The 20,902-nt window shown below is 47.4% G+C and overlaps 1 protein-coding gene across 1 annotated transcript in view; it reads right to left on the bottom strand.

Moving 5' to 3' along the window:
* The window catches only part of ARHGAP20 (Rho GTPase activating protein 20), a 66,890-nt gene extending 65,803 nt beyond the window's left edge, over positions 1–1,087 (bottom strand). Inside the window, exon 1 of the mRNA XM_068425336.1 lies at positions 989–1,087. Coding sequence (XP_068281437.1) covers positions 989–1,087 — 99 coding nt within the window. The remainder of the gene's footprint in view (positions 1–988) is intronic.
* Positions 1,088–20,902: the final 19,815 nt, after the last annotated feature.

The following is a 20,902-nucleotide window of genomic DNA, read 5'->3' as shown; positions in this document are numbered from 1 at the left end:
ACACTACAGAAGTTGCTAAACCAAGGAGAAAAAAAAAGAGTTCCTGTTTTACACAGTGGGAAGATGTAGTTATTACAGCTCACTCGTTACAGCAACGTATAAGGCAGAACCAAGTACTTGGCTGTACACAGAAGTGAGCATTTTGCACTTGATCGTGTCAAATGCTGAGAAGCAATTGAAGACATCACACATTTTACGACCAGTTTTGAAAATGGGATGACGCTCTTCTGCTATCAATTGTGATGTACTCAGAGAGAGCGCAAGGCGCTGCTTCGGGAACCTGCTCTTACATTTCTCTTGTGCAAAGCACGTGTGAGAGCAGCCAGTAAACCTCCTCAGCTCTAGCAAACCCTTCTCTCGCTCTCCCCAGACACACACGCAGCAGATCCCGCTTAGCTCCCCTGGATAACCATTCTGCAAACCTCCCCCAGCTCCCTCTGAACCCGCCCAGCAAAACCTCCAGACATCCATCAGCAAAAGCCCCCTTAGGTCTCCCCGGCGCATCCCAGCAGCAACTCCCACAGCTCACCAGGAAAACCACGCAGCAAAGCCCCTTGGCCCCACCGAGCAGCACCCACCAAACACTGCCCAAGCTCCTCGGGACACCGCTGCAGCAGTGCTCCTCACCCACCCCGGACACTCAGGCAGCTGCCTCCCTCTGCTCCCAGGACATCCGTGCAGGACCCCCCCGTAGGTCCCCCGGGTCATCCACGCGGCAGAGCCCCCTGAGCTCCACCGGGCACCGCCGCAGCTCCTTCCCGCGGGCACCCTCAGCTCCCCCGGCAGCTCCCCCCCCCCGACCCCGGTCCAGACGGCACCGTGACGCCCAGTCCGCGGCCCCGACAGCGGCGGCGCAGGGCCCGGGGAGAGGGGGTCGCGGGATGTCCCATGGGGACGCACTGACCCGCGGTCGCCCGCGGGAGGCTCCAGGACCACGGCGGGGACCGGGTGAGGGCTTTCCCGCGGGGTCTCTCGGGGGCAGCCTCACCTTCTTGCTGTCGGTGGCGGCGAAGACCCTGCTCTCGCCGCTCACCGAGGACGAGCGGCTCGGCCCGAGGTGCTCCTGTTGCGGGGACATCACGTCCATGCAGCCCCGCGCCGCCGCCCGCCCGCCCGCCGCGGGGACGCCCGCCCCGCCACCGCCGCCGCCCGCCGCCGCCCGCACCATGGACAGGGCGCGCCGCGCCGCGCCCCCCGCGGCCACGCCCCCGCCCTCTGGCGGGACGCGCCCCTCACAAGACCACGCCCACCCTGCAGGTTCGCGCCCCGCTCTGTGGGGAAGGGGCACGGTAGGCGGGCGGGGGAGGAAGGCGGCGCGCATGCGCCACTCTGGGAGCCGGGGGGGTGGGGGGAGTGCGCTGGTGCGGGGAGGGGGCGCGCGCCATCGCCCTGCGCCTGCGCGCGCTGCAGGGGCAGGGGGCAGCGGGCAGCGGGCACCGGGACCCGCGGGGACGTGGAGGGGGGGGGGGGGGGGGAGACGCGGTGCCAGCGGGGTCTGCTGGGCCCCGGGGGCGGGGGCGTTGTGTGGTCCCAGGGCTGCGGTGGGCGCTGCAGGGTCTCGGCACTGGGGGAGTGTTGTGCTGCCCCAGAATTACCCTCCGCTCCCACCTCCCTGCAGAAGGCCGGTCAACGCAAGACACAGTCCCCTCCAGAGCCCTCCCGAGCGATGGTCGGCATTTGAGGAGCAAGAGCAGGTTGGGTGCGCGTGTGGGTGCAGGCAGAGGTGCGAGGGCCCCTGGCGTGAGAGGTGACCATGGCAGCACAGGCTGCGAGTCCTTTGGGGCAGCCCGGGGGAGGCCGAGGGGATGACATTGAAAGCCGTGAAATAAGGAACCACTAGTTAAGCTAATGGTTGGCGTTGGCTCAAGAGCAAATGGATGTAAATAGGCTATAAACAAGTCTCGGCTGGAGGTGGAAAGAAAGCGTACTGGTCATAGGGATCGTAAGAAGAGGTTGTGGAGGAGCCCCACCAGCCAGGAGCAAAAGGCGTAGCTTCGTGGACGGCAGCGGTTTGATGTGGCTGTTGTGTTTGTACGTTATCGTATACCCTCATTAAATACAGTGTCTTCAACAGCAAGGGGCTACTCCTGATCGCCCAGGAGGTTCTTTCTAATCCTGTCTTCCTACACTTCACGAGGGATATTTTTATCTCCAGCCTTTCCAGCTGTCACAGGCTCTACATGCATTTGCTCCTGTGCTGATGACAAAAAAAAAAGCAGAAAAAGAGAGATCCTGCCATCTCGTGCAGCTTTTCATATCTACCACTTTTCTTCTGCCAGAAGAAGAGTTTCTACATCCTTGTGATGAACTGGGTTGGGAATTGATCCAGCTTTTATAGGGTTACTTTTCATCTGGAGAGCCCAGGCTGATTCTCCCCCTGGAAGCAGAAATGTATGTGCTGCTTCCATAACTTGGTGGTGGCTGCTCTTGCCATATATGACTGAAATAGCAGTAAATGATTAATTTGGTTCCATGTTATGTAGCCACCGGGACAGGTTGTTTGCTGCAACATGTCCATGCGATAGGGCTTCAGTGATCTCTTTGTTGAGATTGATGTGGGCACCTGCCCTCTCCTTGCACCCTCATTTCTGCGAGTCAGTGGAACCAGGTAAGTGTAAGTAAAGGAAAGGTGAAATATTAAAGCCTGGGATGCAGTATGAGTGCTTCTGCCTCCTCAGGGGTTTTCTGGATCCCAACTGTTTACTTTTCCTCTTTTCCTGTTAACTTTTCCTCTCTGACCATTAGGCCCCTAGGACATGGCTCTTGGATAACACCACGCCTCTGTGTCCGATCTCAGAAAGCCCACCAAGCTGCCCCTAATATCCTTGGGAAAGAGAAATGGATGGTTAGGGCAGAGGTTTGTATGCATTATGTATGTTAATGTGTCACGAGTTGCACCGTTTCCTCTTCACTGAATTTGTACGGTCTTTCAGCTGAAGTGTAAAAACCTTGAAATGATGCATCATTGCTATCTGCACTAATTTACAGACAGATGGCCATACATCACTAAAGCAAACCAGCGTATTAAAAAAAATGCCGAATTTTTAAAGCACGAGTCTCCAAAAACCATTATGTCAGCTAATTTTTGCACTGGGGGCCTTGGAGCAAGCTACGTGTCAGGCCAGGCAGCGAGTGCCCATCCCCATGTGCTGTGCAGACCTTGTCCCAGTGCTCTCACAGGTTCTCCCATCCCTCCACTCCTGTCCCTTTGGTTGTGTCCCTGTTTCCCCTCCTTCCACCGTGGTGCTGGTCCTGTGGGGGGTTAGCGGCAAGTGGAGAAAAAGCCAAGTTGTAGGCTTCCCCTGGCACCCATGTCTATAAAATCAGGGAGAAATTCTCCGATTACTACTGCACAGCACCCAACCTGGTGGGATGCCATCCCCAGGCAGGTCTCCGAGCTTCTCAGTCTCCAGTCTTCTGTGTCTTCGATCTTCTGCAAGAGGGCTAAGAAAAGATTTATCAGGGTAGAAAGGAAACAGTAAAAAATGTCTATTCGAAGCCCGGAATATATTTAGCGATTTGACAACCTCCTCCCCAGAAACGTTTGGAAGTGATGATATTCTTGGTGACACTTTGGAAATGGGGCTGTAAGTGTGTGTTTATTTTGCAAAGGAAACCTTACATAAGCTTTCCGAAATGCTCACACATGCTTAGAGGTGTTCTTTTATCTACTACCATGAGGACATTTCCTACACTCTTCGTTGAATACTGACTCTTTCACCTGTTCACTGAGGTAAATAGATTAAAATCTAGCCATTTGGTGTGCAAGATCGGAGAAGCTTTCTTCTCTGCACAGCACAAATATGTTTGTGGATGCCTGCTCCCTGGCAGTGTTCAAGGCCAGGTTGGATGGGGCTTTGAGCAACCTGGTCTAGTGGAAGGTGTCCCTGCCTGTGGCAGGGGGGTTGGAACTAGATGATCTTTAAGGTCCCTTCCAACCCAAACCATTCTGTGATTCTATGATACAGCCATCAAGTTTTTGGTAGCTGCAGTACTTCCCTGGTGCTAACTTTCCCATACCTTCCCTTAACCTCCTCTGCCAGAAGAGCAGACAGGATGTTTAATGCCGGAGGTGTGATCTGGCAGGAGTGACTCGGAGGGAGCGGGGCTTTGCAAACCTCGCTTCCCCTCGCTGCAGCACAAATGGCGGAGGCAGGGAGGGAGCACGCGGGGTACGGCAGTGATGTACAGGCAGCCTGGAGCACCCTGCCTGTAAAAAGACCTCTGTGTGGCGCTGGCAGCGAGTGGGTTCCCACGTCTTATGGTGATTAATCTTGAAGGGTAAAAATAAATAAACCCACTAAGAACTGCCAAAAACAGTAACGGGAAAAATAAGTTTCCCCAAAGGACTGTTCAGAGCTTAACCAACAGTTTCTTTCTGGCAGATCAGGACTTTATTGATTTTAGTTTGGATTTTGAGAGACCCTTGAAAATCGATGGCGTGATGGAGGCTGGGGACAGGATGCGATTGCAGCCTGTGCAGCATCCCCAGTGCTGCCCCTGCCCGATGGTTACCTGCCTCTGTGCAGAGATTCCCAATGGAAAACCGCTGACTCTCCCTTGCTGCTTGTCCAGGGATGCAGAAACTCACGCACGGGCTGGTGCAGAGTCAGCCACGGGGACGGGGCTGCTGCTCTGCTGCCCAAAACCGCCCCCGGTCCCTGCCACCCCGCAGCACAGAGCGGGCACGCTCTGACATCGGCCAGGCTACGGGGTGCCTTCTGGGTTCTTCCTCTCATAACACCAATGCTACCTGGGTTTTGACCTGAAGGACTGTTTCCTTGGGTCCTGGGTATATTTCACTGGGTATTTAAGACCTGTGTTGGTCTGGACAATGAAAGCCGAGGTATGTAATTGCACCAAACCATCCTTAAACTGCACCAACTATCATCATCACCAGCTAAAATCCTGCTTGAGCCCTGCCCTAAAAGAAGACATACAAGGCTTAGAAAATAACATGCACATTCATAGAAAGATTTTCTTTCTGTTGCCTTGGCCACAGTGTTGTGTGAAGAAAAATACTGGGGAGAGAGAGGGGGGATAGGGACAGAGAAATATATAGGTGTTGTAGGAAAATCACGTTTGTGCTCAAGACACAGGAGAATTATTCATGGGCAAACCCATCCAGGTGTAAATGTGACCCCCGTAAATCTGCCACATGAGGGAAACCCACAGTGAACTGTTAGCAAATTCTAGGGACACAGGCTGCAGCTACCTCCACTTCTTATGAGCTTTCCAAACACGTTAGCACTAGCAGACATTCCCTTCCAAGAAAATCATGATATCTAAGGAACTATGTGAGGCTAGAAATGAGTGAGCTGTGCTTAACTTGCACTGAATAAATGTGATTCTACCAAATCTGCCCCAGAAGGGTACATTTCCATGAACACTAGTTTTATGAACCTTGCAAGTGCCTCATGCAATTAAAGCCACGCCATAGATCCGAATTGGAAACTCCAGAGGCAGTTGTGTTTCAATGAGATCTGATGCAACGACTTTCTGTTTTAATACCCCAAAACCTAGAATCTCATGCTGCTCATGCGTTGTGAGCAGCTAAAAAGATGGCCATATCCTGCACAGGTTGGAGCTACTCAGATGGAGAAAAGCTGGGCTGAAAGGAAAGGTTGGAGAAGGAGGACAGGATGGATGGAATGGATGCTGGACCTCAGCACAGCAGCTCTAGCAGCAGGTATTTACAGTGTGAATCCTTCATTGCTCATCTTCACACTATTTGCTACTGCTCCTTGCCAAAAAGATTGTGGGAAGCTGAGAGCATCCTCCATGCCCTGTGGTCCCAGAGGGTCTGGGCAGAAGAAAGCCCAGATACCAAGCCCTGCCCTTCTGTTTTGATAGCAGCTTGCTAATAAAATTGTTAAACGCTGTGTGAGTCGTTGCTAAGTGGAATTCACGAATGTCCTGGGATTCAGGCCACAGCAGTTACTAACACTTTGTGCAGATAGGTTCACGTTAGCAGGAAATACCCCATTCTGGCCCTTCCCATGCTCTGAAGTTTACAGGGCCTTTTGTGCCAGATTCTCTGCCTTGGAGCCTCCGTAAGCGCCGAGAAACACCTCACTTGGGTATCTCTGCCAAAGCTTGTCAAATAAACAAAGATCTGCCCGCTGTCTCGGTCCCAGAAATACAGGGTGGCCCCGCGTGAATGTGGAGTCCGAGTTTGCAGCAGGTGGTGTGTTTTCAGCAGCAGGGACAAGTGTGCACATTGAATGGGGACCCCAGCTGACAATTCTGCTGTAGAAACAGGGACAGCGCAAGTACAGAGAAAGTCTGAGCATTGGGTTCTCCACACGGTATCACAGCTATGGCCAGCTACAGCCATCCTCCCATGGCCCCACCTGCTGCCCACATATGAGGGAAGACTTTCACGACCCAGCCTTACAGAGGAACCTACCAACGATCCTACCAATTCTTGACATCGCTTTCAGCCTTATTACATATGCCATGTGAAATTCAGTCCAGCACATCAAAGGGAAGTTTGCCTTTGAAGGGCTGTGTGCTTCCTGCATGCGAACATTGCTCTGATTTAATTAAGCTTGATTTTATAATCAGTGTAGTTAAACCAGTACGATGCTTGTGAGCAAATACGGCTGGCATAAGTACCTCGATGTGCATATGGCCTGATATCAACACCACCCATAAGCAAGTGACATTCGAATTTTCCTGCCATTCACATTTTCCCTGTTTTTTCTATATCTTACTTCTGATTTTTATGTGTTATTTCTTTTGTTCACATTAATATACCCATAAGATTGTTTATTTTTGGTTTCTCTCCACTGAAGATATTTTCTTACGGTCATTGTCCAGAGTTCAACCTTTCAATTGCAAATTGCAAGGCAGAGTTAAAAGTCAGTAACTGAATATTCATCCATGAGGGACCTCATGTAGGAGCTAAGTATTAGACATGAAAGGATAGCATTTAATTTAAGATAAGGCCTAATCTCTTCCCTTTGTGAGCAACATTTCTGAACTAAATCTGAGCACTTGTGCCTGGAGCCATTTAACTTTGCTCTCAGCTGGGTGGGTAGTGATGGAAATACACAGAACTGAATCTGCAGCATGATCCTGAGTACAAAATGGAGGTGCCATTAAGGGAAGGGAGTTTGACTTTAAGAAACATCTACTAAGTGTTCAGATACGTGCAGGACACACATCTCTTTAGTGCAGGCTTGAGCTTTCTTGGATCTCGCTGTACCCATCACAATACTTGACTCCTGGAAAACCCACAGACCACGGCACTCACAGTGATGCTCAGCACCGGCATTGGTTTCTATTCATCAACATATTCTTGAGAAAAGACATCCTATCACCTAAAATTTAATGAGGGGGTGTTTTCAGATGCTTGTCCCAAAATTACGGTTCAGAAGCATGGTTATCAGCATACAGATCATAAATAACCTGTACTACTTTTTGTGTTATAGCCAGGTGTTGCTGACGGACTCCCTGGAGCTCCACAAAGCATTGGCCACGTAGACAGACGAATTCCCATTTCAGTGGGTTGAGGCACAGAGTGATAAATTAGGTAACGTGAGTCAGGCTGGCATATATGTGCCCGGTGAGAATTATACATTCATAATGGAAACATTTATAGTAACTAGAATGGGAAGTTATTGGGGTTGCATTAAGAATAGAGCATCTTTGTTTTATGGCTGATGGGACTTAAATTTACTGCAAGCAGAAAGTGGACTATTGACTTTGGCTCTTGAGGAAACGTGAAGGAAACTCCCATGAACAGGGGACCGTTTCGAGTGTAACATGCACTCATCCATAAAAGTTACCACGTTATCATCCTCGTTCTGGATTAATTTCAGGCATTGCTTTCTCTCTCTCTCTAATTCACAACCTAGACAGCTTTTACTGTGAGTGTGTCTAAGAACCCAGAGGGCCATATCTTTTTGTCAGTTTGTGTTTTTAACATAGTGATGGATTGTATTGTACTTCTGATCCCTCCCTGGATTTACTGTTTTCCATTCACCATAGAGAACTCCCTTTTCCTAACAACCTGTGGGACTGTCAAGCTGTGAATGACAGACATCAAAAAAAAATATGGGAAGATTTTTAGTTGTCCTTTCATAACACGCTGCAAAATTTTTCACTGCACGAGTGGGATGCTTTCAAAACTGACTCAGATAAAAAATGAGCTAGACATCCTCCTGCTGACTGGGGCTCCGAGAGGAAATGGCTCTATTTTTCTTGTATACAGTGTTGTATTACTCAATATAACCTGATGTACATATCTTCAGCTTCTGTAAGCAAGGTGGGAGCCCAAACTTCACTGCACTCCACTGAGCGAGAACTTGGCTCTCCTGCCTGTCTCAGTCTGTAACCACACGGCTAGCAGTTTACAGGTTAAATGGTCTGTTATATGAGGGCTGAAATTCCTGGATCTTCTGGCTAATGTGGACAATGAGGTCCGTCACCCTCCAAATGGAGTGTGACTTTTTTCAAGAGGGTTTAATTGCTGGAAAGGGGCAGCCAGCGAGAGCCAGGCAGAGGAGTGCCTGTGGTCCTTGCCAGGCTGCCACCACCCCCCTCCACCTCTCAAGTGCTTCTTCCAGCATCCCAACATTTTAAGAGAAAAAGCAATGGTTTTGCAGTGTATCCGAGCTGTTCCTGACTCCAGCACAGTAATCGTTAAGAAGCAGATCTAGGAAGGACCTCAGAAGATCACCTAACCTCGTCATCAAGCAGCATTGCCTAAGTCTTTCCTAAAGGCCTCCTGGATAACTTGTTCTTAGAAATGAGCGGTGATGGGGGTGTGCGGCCTTGCTTGTGAACCTGTCTCTGCTTTGTCCCCACAATTGGGAACTATTTTCCCTGACGCCTGACTGAAACCGCCTCCTCCTCAGTTAAGCCTATGACAACTTGTCCTAAGCCCAGGGGATATGAAAAAGAGTTTATTCTTTCCTCCTTAGAGCTACCTTCTACATATTTGGACACTATGTCCCCACAATCCTCTTTTCTAGACTAAACAATACCAAATCCTTCAGCTTTTCCTTGCAGTTGATGATTCCTGGTCCTCCGATCAATCTTGTTCTTGGAATTCTTTCCATGTCGTACATTTCCTTTCTAAATTATCATTTCCAAGGGGGATATGTTTTGTTTGTAAGGACTCTGTGCATGTGTTTCTCTTCCTTTCACATCCCACCTTCAAAACAAATGTTTCTCTGCTTTTTTATTAACTGAAGAAAGGTGTAGCCATGGGGAGGGGTATGGGGAGGTTGGCAGTCCGTCCTTAATATTTTACAAAAACATGTATTATTCCCCATGATGCGGAAAGCCATTTAGCAAGGAAAAATGTATTAGTTTCACATTTCCTAAGTGTCGTTATAACTGTTGAAGCCAGAAAATAAACGTAAAGCTATTAAAATATTTGGATAGTGTAAGTTTAGATAAGATTCCAGCACATATTCCTATCACGCTTATTTCTCAATGTGAAAGCTGTGACCCAGCATTTCTCCTGAATCAGCAGGATATGGGCCCTGGTTATCAAGCAAAGCTAAATGGTTATTGCTTTTAAATTAACAGAAAGGTGATCGCTACTGAAGTGCATACATTTGGATGGAAACCTAAGCCATAGGATAATTATGGACTTGAATTATTTTAGGATTCAAGCTTGAGAAAAAAACGGTTTGTAACTGTAATAACTCCCAGACCCTTCAAAGCAAAAACCGTTTTGTAAACTTTGTTAAAAATTAAATTTTTTAGGTAACAAATTAGGGAAAAAATAATTGGAAAAAAAAAGGTTAACCTATTTTGGAAAAAAAAAATCCTTCAGGATGCTGAAAGCGTGAAAAAGTTCATTGCCATGAATGCTCAGGAATTGGGTGGAGGAGCAGCAGGAGAGGACCTGAAGGGGTGGGAAGGAGATGCAGGGACCAAGGAGACACAGAGCTGGCAGCTGTGGTGCTGCTGAGTCAAGAAATGCCACGTGCAGCAAGAGGGGACAAGGAGGCGGCAGGGGCGTCGCAGGCAGGGGCCTGAGTGTCTGCTCATCAGCAGTGTGGGCTTGGCTGGGTTGCTGTCCCGGAGATCATTGCAGGCGCACAGTGGGTCGATGACCTGGACGGGGAGGACGGCATACCTCTGCACCGCTTTGCCTGGCCCCCGCAGCGAGCAGGGAGCAGTGTCAGCTTGGCAAAGGAACAACTAGATCTTCCCTCAACCTAAAAATAGAGACATAGATATTGTGTATGCATTAATTATAACTGTTACAAGGGTAGAGTGTGGAAAAAAACCTAATTAATGTGAGACATGTTCAAGTGACTTCACTGAAAGCCAGGCTTTTTTATTAAAGGAACAAGACTCTTTTTTTTTTCCCAGATGCTTTTAAATATTGCACTTAGACTATCTAGTTCTCAGGGGGGCTTTCCCTCTGGAAGACTCTCAGGCATGGGGTCGGATACCTGGTCACCATAAAGTATAGCACCAGCAATATAGCATTACCACACATGACAGTACTTTGCACACAATTTGAGTACAAGAACACCTTACAATTATTTTATTGTAATTGTTATATAAGCTAATGGCAAGCCTGAGGAGAAATAAAACACATAGCGTAGATAATCACAATTAGATGCCTAGGGACCATCTTCTTGGGACAACATGCAAGCTCACCAGCTTCACATCTTACGTATTTGCAGTTGTCAGAACATAGCTGGCTGTGGGGATGTGTACTTGGCCGCAAAAATAGGAAAAAACAGGCTAAAATTAATGTCAGGAAGAGCACTGTGCATTTATTAAAAAGAAACCTGAAATAGTAATCACAGGACTATCATGTTGATTCTGCTGCCGCTCAAGGTTCACAGCTTAATTCTGCACTAAAGAGGTTTGCTGTTGGCTCGAAGACTTACAGGTCAGTGGAAACTGTTGATCCTGAGAGGCCTGTCAAGAAAAACAAGTGAATTATGGGTTTTGGCCAAGTCATGTGCTTACCAGGCCAATTTCGGTAACCAAGGCAGCAAAAAATGTGCAGGTTAGGTTTTGCAGGATTTTTAATGCTTTGCAGTATGACATAATGGCACATATTTTTATGTCCTCAGAACAATTCTGCTGGTTTCAAAAGGCTGAGCTGACACTGATGTCACATTATCCACTTATTCTACAATATATTCTGGCCTTGTCTTTATTTCATGCTTTGCAATGTTATTTGGATGCCATAGTTTCACAGTTACCTCACTGGATCAATGAGGAAAAGTAAAAAGCTGCCAGACGACGGTTATTTCACACACGAAGTCGTCAGCAGCCCTGGCCTTTCTTAGCTTACCTCTCCTCCTCCTCCACCTGAATGCAAACCCATTAAAAATGGTCCATGAAGCCTGCACCTCTGCATTCACATGCAAGATGCTCATAAATCATATTTCTTTGAGAGGGGTTTATAATCTGATGTTAATGAAGACTCTAGGGTAGCATCGTGTTTGAGAAGGAATGGACGCCAGGACCAGGGTTGATCTATGTTCACGTACCTCCAGTGTTACCAGTGGAAACCCTCTGAATTACATCAGTGCAAGAGCTTTCTGGTTCTCTTTAGTTACAAAGTTTCTATTGGCAGGATAATGAAAATACACCATCGCATCTTGTGAATAGTTTACACTGCAAATTCCAGAGCCCTGGCTGCTCTACCACACGGGTCCCAAAACACAGCAGCCGTGCTGCTTCCCATCTGCTGCCAGGCCCTTTAGACTACTCCAGCAACGTCAAAGGCTCCTTACATCACATGAGAGATGCCCTTCGTTTTAAGACCCCTTTCCAGCTCTGTGTGAGTGGGAGGAGGCCTGAGTGCTGATGCAAAGCTGTGCTGCAGCTTTGCAAGGATATTTGGTGGGTGCTTCGCTAGGTGATGTGGTGGTTCGCAGGGCATGGGAACTGCTCCTGTGCCTCATAAGTCTTGACCTGAAGGATTAATGTCAGCTCTTTAAGTTGTAACATACAAGCCCATCTCTTAAAGCCCAGCTCTTCACACCGTCCAGCAGACCAAGGTCACCTGCAGACTCATTAACCTGATGAATAACCAAGATATGCTGGAATATTGCAGCCCCCACCTGTCTCTCCCCACATTCAAACCCTCTGAAAACAGAAATCTGCTGGTAAGTGGCTCACCCCCCCAGCCACCCCTGGCCACCCCATGATACCAGCATGCCCCATCCCCTCTAATCTGGGCTGGCCACCCTGGGTTTCAGAGCAGTCACTGCTCACTGTAGACCAGACCACACTTGGTGAGGGGGACAAGTATATTCTACTATGCCTTCATCTTCTGCCTAACCCAACCCAAAAAGTTACTTCTTTAAGCTCCATGTCCTAGAGACTGCGGGAACAAAGGTGAGCTTGACTTGCCAGCCTGTGGCTTTGGTTGCTTTATTGCTTAATTGGCATATGTGGATTGATGTGTAATTAGCATATGAGCGTCAGCTAACCATGGAGATAACGATGATTTACCCTTCCAGAGATTTGCACTGAGAGGCTATCAATCAGAGCAGGCTGATTACTGAAAGCTCCTTCTTTTACTCAGAACTTTGAGTACTATAAAGTATGGTGGTAAAGTAAATTCCATGTTAGGGAAGAATAGTACCCTGCTGCTAAATTAATACCTAAATGACATCATGGAAGGATTTCCATTATAAAACTGATTTTCTTTCTGGCCTATATATGTGGAGTGGGTATCATTTTGTTTACTAGTTGTTGCTGTTTTCAAGTTAGAATCATCCCAACCAGGAGCTTTCTTGGCTCAAATGCCACTCAGCTCCGTGCATAAAGCACTGTGTATTTACAGGTCCCAGACTGTAGCACTGTATCAGTCGTCGTGCACATTTTCATATTGACAAGTAAAGTTGCAATGTTAATTTCTGAGTGGTACCAAAGAGTTATTGGAGTAAAAGCTCAGATTCTCACAGTACTCTAGAAAATTTCACAGGATGGTGTTAAATATAAAACAAAAAAATGAAGTGCAGCTCAGTAGAATAATTGTGGCTGACATAAAGTCACTGGTGTCTTAGCTGCCCTGGCTGAGGGATGACAGGGATGGAAGGACGATCCAGGGAACTATAGGCCTGTCAGCCTGACCTCGGTGCCAGGCAAGGTGATGGAACAGACCATCCTGAGTGCCATTACACGGCACATGCAGGACAATTGGGGCATCGGGGCCAGCCAACATGGATTCATGAAAGGCAGGTCCTTCTCGACCAGCCTGGTCTCCTTCTATGACCAAGTGACCTGCTTAGTAGATGAGGGCAGGGCTGTGGATGTAGTCTATCTAGACTTCAGTAAGGCATTCGACACTGTCTCCCACAGCATCCTCCTAGACAAACTGGCTGCCCGGGGCTTGGATGGGTGGACTCTTCAATGGGTTAAAACCTGGCTGGATGGCCGAGCCCAGAGAGTGGTGGTGAATGGGGCAAAGTCCAACTGGCGGCCGGTCACTAGCGGTGTTCCCCAGGGCTCAGTTCTGGGGCCGGTGCTGTTCAATATCTTTAGAGATGATCTAGATGTAGGGATTGAGTGCACCCTCAGTAAATTTGCAGATGACACCAAGCTGGGTGGGAGTGTCGATCTGCTGGAGGGTAGGAAGGCCCTACAGAGGGATCTGGACAGGTTAGATAGATGGGCCGAGACCAACGGCATGAGGTTCAACAAGAACAAGTGCCGGGTCTTACACTTCAGCCACAACAACCCCATGCAGCTCTACAGGCTGGGGGAAGAGTGGTTAGAAAGCGGCCCGGTGGAAAGAGACCTGGGGGTGCTGATGGACAGCCGGCTAAACATGAGCCAGCATTGTGCCCAGGTGGCCAAGAAGGCCAATGGCATCCTGGCCTCTATTAGGAATAGTGTAGCCAGCCGGTCTAGGGAAGCGATCGTCCCTCTGTACTCGGCACTCCTGAGGCCGCATCTTGAGTACTGTGTTCAGTTCTGGCCCCGCACTTCAAGAAAGATGTTGAGGTGTTGGAGCGAGTCCAGAGGAGGGCGACCAAGCTGGTGAAGGGTCTGGAGGGTCTGACCTACGAGGAACGGCTGGGGTTGTTTAGCCTGGAGAAGAGGAAGCTCAGAGGTGACCTTATTGCAGTCTACAACTACCTGAAGGGAGGTTGTAGTGAAGTGGGAGTTGGCCTCTTCTCCCGGGCAACTAGTGATAGGACAAGAGGGCACAGCCTCAAGCTTCGCCAGGGGAGGTTCAGGTTGGACATTAGGAAGAATTTCTTTACAGAAAGGGTTATTAGACATTGGAATGGGCTGCCCAGGGAGGTGGTGGAGTCACCATCTCTGGATGTGTTTAAGAAAAGACTGGACATGGCACTTAGTGCCATGATCTAGTTGACAGGGTGGTGTCAGGGCAATGGTTGGACTCGATGATCCCAGAGGTCTCTTCCAACCTGGTTGATTCTGTGATTCTGTGATTCTGTGATATCCAAAAACCTCTGAGAACTTTGGTTTCACTTGATTTCAAAATTTGTTTTTTTTCAGCATAATCACCTCTTCCTCTTTGTTTTCTGCAGTTACGTACAGCAAGGAATATCTTCCCAGGCATAAAAAAATGTCTTTTCCCCCGTTTCATCCCAATTTATTGTTTGTTCATCTTTCTGAGTAGCTGCTAGCATTAGTCATTTGTTCTCAGTGGTGCTCACGTCCTGCCTGTGCCTGGGGGACTTTGAGGACAGCTGGCAGCAGAAAGCAGGCTGTAGGCCAGGTACTTCGTTCTGGGCAGTATATTGCCCCGATCTGCAGGTTGGCTGCCCCTGGTCTTGGCTGTTAGACCCAGTTTTTCTGTAAGAATGAATCAAAGGCCGGTCGCTCTGGTCTCTCATGAGGCTTCTCTACTAGATGTTTTGTTATCCTTCATAGCACTTTGTTTGTAGCTCTCCAGACAGTTTTCAGTCCACGTGATAATGTTCATTTCCAGGCCAGTCTTGATTATTATTCTTTGGTGTGAAATACCCTATCATTTGCTTCACTAAAACCCCAGAATATTTCCTTTACGTCATTGCCTGTGTCCAGTAATGGTAAAACTCCATCATAAAATGTAATCAAGACTATCTGGCAAGATCTTTTATTTAGAAACACATGTGTCTTATTGCACATAATTCTGCTGCCCTCTTGATTTTTCATGATTATATTTTCAATCTTGATGTTACATTAATGTGGAGGTAAGGGAGAGGAACACATTTGTTTCATACATGACCAATCATTTTTTATCCATATACAAATTTCCTATAATGCAGAGCACATATGCAAGGGAGCTATGTTATTTTTACATGTGGTTTAGGCCGTTTGTTTATTTTATCATTAATTCTCAGTGAGAAGGTCATCCTTTCCCCCAGATGTTTATTACTTTCACGAGCCAAAAAAGACTTCCCTCATAACTTGCATCGCAGATCTAATACTTGTAAAATGCACGAGCAATGCCAACGCCGTAATGGTTTCAAGAGCCTTCTATATGCAAAGCTGTGGTTTACCACCATGCCACAGCTTACCACAATTTAGCAGAGAGCCATAGCTTTTAATCAGTAAACCAAGTCTCGGCCGATGTGAAAACACAGTGCTTGGGTGGGGAGAAAAAGGGTGACAATCAGGAAACATTTGGATGTTGACAAATTGGAAAAGACTAGTCAAAATGTTTCAATCATATTTTCAACCTTAACCTTTATACCCCTCTGATCCTTTTTTAGGTATATGCACATTTCTGAAAATGCAAAGTGCATATGCATGGAGGTTTCTGAGGTTTAAATATATTATTTCCACTAAAAAATTTTCCCTCTCCAGAGTTTTTGATCACTTTGGGTGCACTTAGCTACTTCTGCATAGCTTACTACTGACTGCAAGGAGAGCAGGCTTGGAAATAAACTGATATGTACATAATAGAGGACTGACAGGGACAAGTTAATAAATTACATTTTCATATATCTATGAGAGTGGGGGCGTGTATGTATGTATACACGTTTTGTCCTTGGGAATCTTACAAATGTGTTTGATTGAGGAGCTGAAAGATGTATATTCAGTACATAACATAAAAATGAACTGGTTGTTTGGAAGGGGGTGTCTCGTATTTCTGATATGTCTGAAGTTGAATTGCTTCAAATAGAGTCTCTATTTTTGCCTTGATAATACAAAAACACTGGTGGGACTTGCTAGAAAGATTTATTTTACTAGCTGAAAGCTGAGTAGGCATCTCTGAGCAGCTGGTGGTAAGGATAGGAGATAGGTTGAATTAAATCACCATAATGAACAGGGTTTGATTTAAGGAGAAAGAAATTTTTTTAATGACATAAAATTCCACTTGTGACTTTTTCCTCAGCACAGACAAGCTGTAACTACTTTACACTGAGCAAGATATAAATCTTTTGATCTGGTACCATAATAGCCAAAATGTCAGAGATAATGTTACTTGATTTAGAGTTTGTGGCATCCACTTGACAAGGAGAGTTGAGAACCATCGCTGTACAGAACCGCAGCAATAATCACACCAAACTTTGGGACAGAAACAGTTTGTTTCTTTTCCTCTTTGTGGGATTTTCACTACAGGCAAGTCCGTGCTAAACCAATATTTTACGTCAGTCATCCTGTGGAAAGGACAGTGGCTGTCTGCAGTTCAGCACTTGTGTATGTTTGGCCCAGAAATATTTTCAACTGAGTTTGCTGCACTTGCAGAGAGACTGAATTTCACACTAGTCACCATCCCACATGCCCGGATGGGCAGACTTTGGGCTTCGCTGAGATGTGAAGTGAGTCTCACCTGGGAGAGGGTTGCGACTTTTCAGTACCTCGGGGATGGGGAATTTGAATCCTGTCGCTAAATTAAGTTATTCTGGAGAAAACTGACGAGTCAGCCACTAAATTATCTCAAAACTTTTTTCTGTTCTGAACTCATATAAGTGAGTTCAACTCACAGTGCTACAGTCAGAAGCAGCAGAATGGGAAACAACAGTACCCAGCTGAAAATGAAGGGGTGATGTCCAGGGAAGGGGATGTAACAGGGGAGAATCAGGCTCAAGTCTGAGGGAAATCTAACTCACTAAACCCATTATTAAAAACAAAAAAACCCCACCCCAATTAGGTCAAGGTTTAAAATGTTTTGGATTCTGAAGACTACTTTAGTTAAGAAACTTGCTAAAATAGAGTTTAATTCATAGAATTCAGCTGCATAGGTAGCAGTTGCAAAAATCCATGCACTATCTGATGGTTTGTCTTGGCTAATCTTCATAAAGAACCAAAACATTAAGTATTCTGGTAAAGTATCACACAAGCATTGCAATAGACGGGAGTCTCGGTTGTTGTTTTGCACCCTTCGTAGCAGTGCTGCACTCACCATCCCCGGAGACCTGCAGGAACAGCCCAGATGAGGGATGCTGTGGGTCAGCCCCTTCCCATCTCAGTGGTGGCTGTTGGGGGAAATGATCTCACAAGGTGACAAACAAAAACCTATTTCTGTAAAACTGGTACTCTAGAAACTTGCTTTTATTAGACAAGATTGTGTTTCAAACAAAAATGTAAATTTAACCCCCTTTCATAAGCTTTCTGCTGCTTAAACTGGCTTTGGAGATGGTGATTATTATTCACTGTCTAGCTTCTTCTGTAAAAAACAAGAATTTTGACAGTGGAGCCTAATATTTGCAGGAGCAATTCTTTCCTATGTGTTGAAATTGTGAACGAAAAGACATGGGATGAATATGCAAATATAGAAAAGAAAATAGACAATATGTTTGTGCAGGCTAAAGAAATGCATATTTTCCAGTTGTTTATGGTTGTCATCCATGGGCAAGCTGATCGCAGATGACCTCTCTGCCTGTGCTTGTCCGTAGTGAGCTTCCCACCTCCCACCGTGAGAAAAGAAGGAACTTCTTCCCTTGTCCTTTCAAGTTGTGACTGCTTCTTAGCATGGCGTGTTCATGCATTTCTCATCTTGCCTCTCTTCATTTGTCAAAACTCAGTATCATGCTATACCAACTCAGGCTTTCTGGATCTTTACGGTGGCAAATCAACAGATTTTTACCTTGAAGCCATAAAACAGTAACAACATGTGTTTTTTCCCCATAGCATAACAGGAAAATCTCCTTTAGGGTAAATCAACGGTGCTATAATCTCTTCTGCATGTCCCGGAGGGTCTGCTTGTATGCACTTCTGTCTCTGCAAGCTTCCTCAGTCCCTCTGATGTACGCACATTCATGTGCACAGACATTTGCCTAGATGGTTTCATTACTTTCGTGCCCATCACCTGCTCTGGTTTCCTCCCACAGTTTTCAGCCGAGGGCTCTGGCTGCCCTCAAGGGCAGCATGACCCCAGCATGCAAGCTCCCAACCCGCTCTCTCAGCGAGCCCTCACATGGCCAGCAGGACTAGGGAAGTGGTCATCCCCCTGTACTCAGCACTGGTAAGGCTGCACCTCAAATACTGTGTTCAGCTTTGGGACCCTCACTACAAGAAAGACATTGAGGTGCTGGAGTCCAAAGAAGGGCAATGAAGCTGGTGAAGGGTCTGGAGAACAAGTCTTATGATGAGCGGCTGAGGGAACTGAGGTTGTTTAGCCTGGAGAAAAGGAGGCTGAGGGGACACCTTATTGCTCTTTACAACTACCTGAAAGGAGGTTGTAGCGAGGTGGATGTAGGCCTCTTCTCCCAGGTAACAAGTGATAGGACGAGAGGAAACGGCCTCAAGTTGTGCCAGGGGAGGTTTAGATTGGATATCAGGATAAATTTCTTCACAGAAAGGGTTATGAAGCATTAGAACAGGCTTCCCAGGGAAGTGGTGGAGTCACCATCCCTGGAGGTATTTAAAAGACAAGTAGATGTGGTGCTTCGGGACATGGTTTAGTGGTGAACTTGGCAGTGCTGGGTTAACTGTTGGACTCGATGATCTTAAAGGCCCTTTCCAGCCAAAGCAATTCTATGTTCCTCCCACTCAACCACACCAGGAGCAGCTGCAACAGGAGCCAAAAAGGTGGTCTCCGCTTCCAGCCAGGAAGAGAGTGCACATCCCGCCCTCCTGCAGCCCGCAGAGACAGGAGATGTCTGCAGCCATAAAATCCAAATGGTGTGATCTTCATAAACCCACACAACTTTCTCCCCACAGGTTTGCGATAGTCCAGCACACAAGTCGGTGCAAGCAGGAGAGCAGCCCACGTGGGAAATGGCTACTACAGTCCCCGGGTAAGGGTAAGCATCTTAAAAATCAAACCTCCAAAGCTGTGCTTTGCAGGCTGGACTTGCGGGCTGGATGGACGTTATCATTTACTGAATCATCTGTGGCCAGAGAGGATCCCTGGCAGTAATGACAGTGACCTCTGCTTTGAAAGGGGGTAATTGCTCGAGCAATTCGCTCCCAGTACGCGTGGTGTTGCACTGCAGTCGTAGCAACTCCAGCGAAGCAGGAAGTCCGCATCGCTTGCCAAGAAACCATTTCAGTCCTGCTGCCCGGAGCTCGGCTTTGCACAGCCCGTCCAGGCAGCTGGGTTGCATGAAGCCCCCGTTGGCTGGAAGTGTGTCAAAATCCCTCGAATGCCTGTCCTTGAGCACAGAGGAGATCTGGGAGGAAACCTCTGCCTCTTGCTGCACCTTTGCTGGCAATGGCAGCAGCAGAGGACCGGCCACCGATTCCTGGCTCTGCTGTGTGCTGGGCCACTGCTGGCACGTGATTTCATGGCTTAGCCTCTAAATTCAGGGTTTATCTGGAGATGTTTCTGAATTATGCGGAGAAGTTGGAAGCTATAAACTACCAAAAGTGAAGACATTTGCAAAAGGAGGCCAGATGAGGCAAACCAGCCCTTTTTGTTGTCTCCACTAGCATCCATCCCTGCATTGGCATGTCGAGCAGAGATGAACATTTCCTCTCTAAGTCAGAAATTATATGTTGATCTGGCTAACAAATTGCCAGAGTCATTCCCTGAAATGCCTCAGACACTAAATCTGGTATCAATTCCCTTTTCTCACTCTAAATCCCGCTTTTTTGACAACCACAGTTAATCATTCCTTCCTTTCACGCCGTGTGCCATGACATGAGCTGCACCTTGGGAGCATAACAAGGTTGCTCCTCACCACCTCCATTCCCTTTGGCCTCTCTTATTAACTACCTCTGGTAAGAGGTTAGGCACGTGCTGTCACTTTTACATCCCTGTGAAGGTACCCCGTATTTCTTGATGAAGCCATCTGCTGACTCAAAAGGCCATCACTTACTGCACGCAGCTACTTCTCCATGCAAAGGGCCCAGTTCCTCTGTTGTGCAATCTGTCCATCTGTTCTTCTAACAGCAAAAAAAAGAGAGACATGTGCTATTTCCTGAGCACACAGAAGGCAATCAGCTTTTTTATGGGGTAATGATTTTACAGCAATAAGGTACAGTCCTCTCCTATTCTTAGAATGAAACAGCAACGTGTAACTCCACTCTCAAAATATTAAAAATTGTCACTGCACTGTCTGCACGTGTACTCCCACCAGCCTTTACAGAAAGGCCTACAGTTATAAAAAAGGTGGAAATTATGGCTTCACTCTGGAATTGTGCTGCTAGACATCAGTTAATGATAACAAATCACAGCAGCTACCTGCATGCCGGATTACATGTGAGTGTGTAAAGTTGGGCACCTGGTTTGAAAGAGTTCATCCCAGTTACTTCCAGCTAGAGTTATCTACTCTGCCATTTCCTCACAGCTCAAGTTATTGATACTTTTCCCCTTAAAGTGGTTTCCAGTGCTGCCTTTCCAGTTCATCCTGCCAGGCTGGGCTGGCTTCTGGCAGCCCCAGAGCTTTGGTCCCCATGGTGGAGGGCCACCAACGCAGTGTCACCGATGATCGCACACTCCGTCCCATGAGGTTCATGTCCCTGGCCAGACGCAGTGCCATGGGGCATGAGCTTTAGTGCGCCTGCTCTGCGGTCCAGCCAGCCACATGGTATCTCCCAGACAGCCCCTCGC

Source organism: Nyctibius grandis, chromosome 2 (genome assembly GCF_013368605.1).
Source record: "Nyctibius grandis isolate bNycGra1 chromosome 2, bNycGra1.pri, whole genome shotgun sequence".
In the NCBI taxonomy this organism is placed as follows: domain Eukaryota; kingdom Metazoa; phylum Chordata; class Aves; order Nyctibiiformes; family Nyctibiidae; genus Nyctibius; species Nyctibius grandis.
This window is presented reverse-complemented; position numbering and strand designations above follow the sequence as displayed.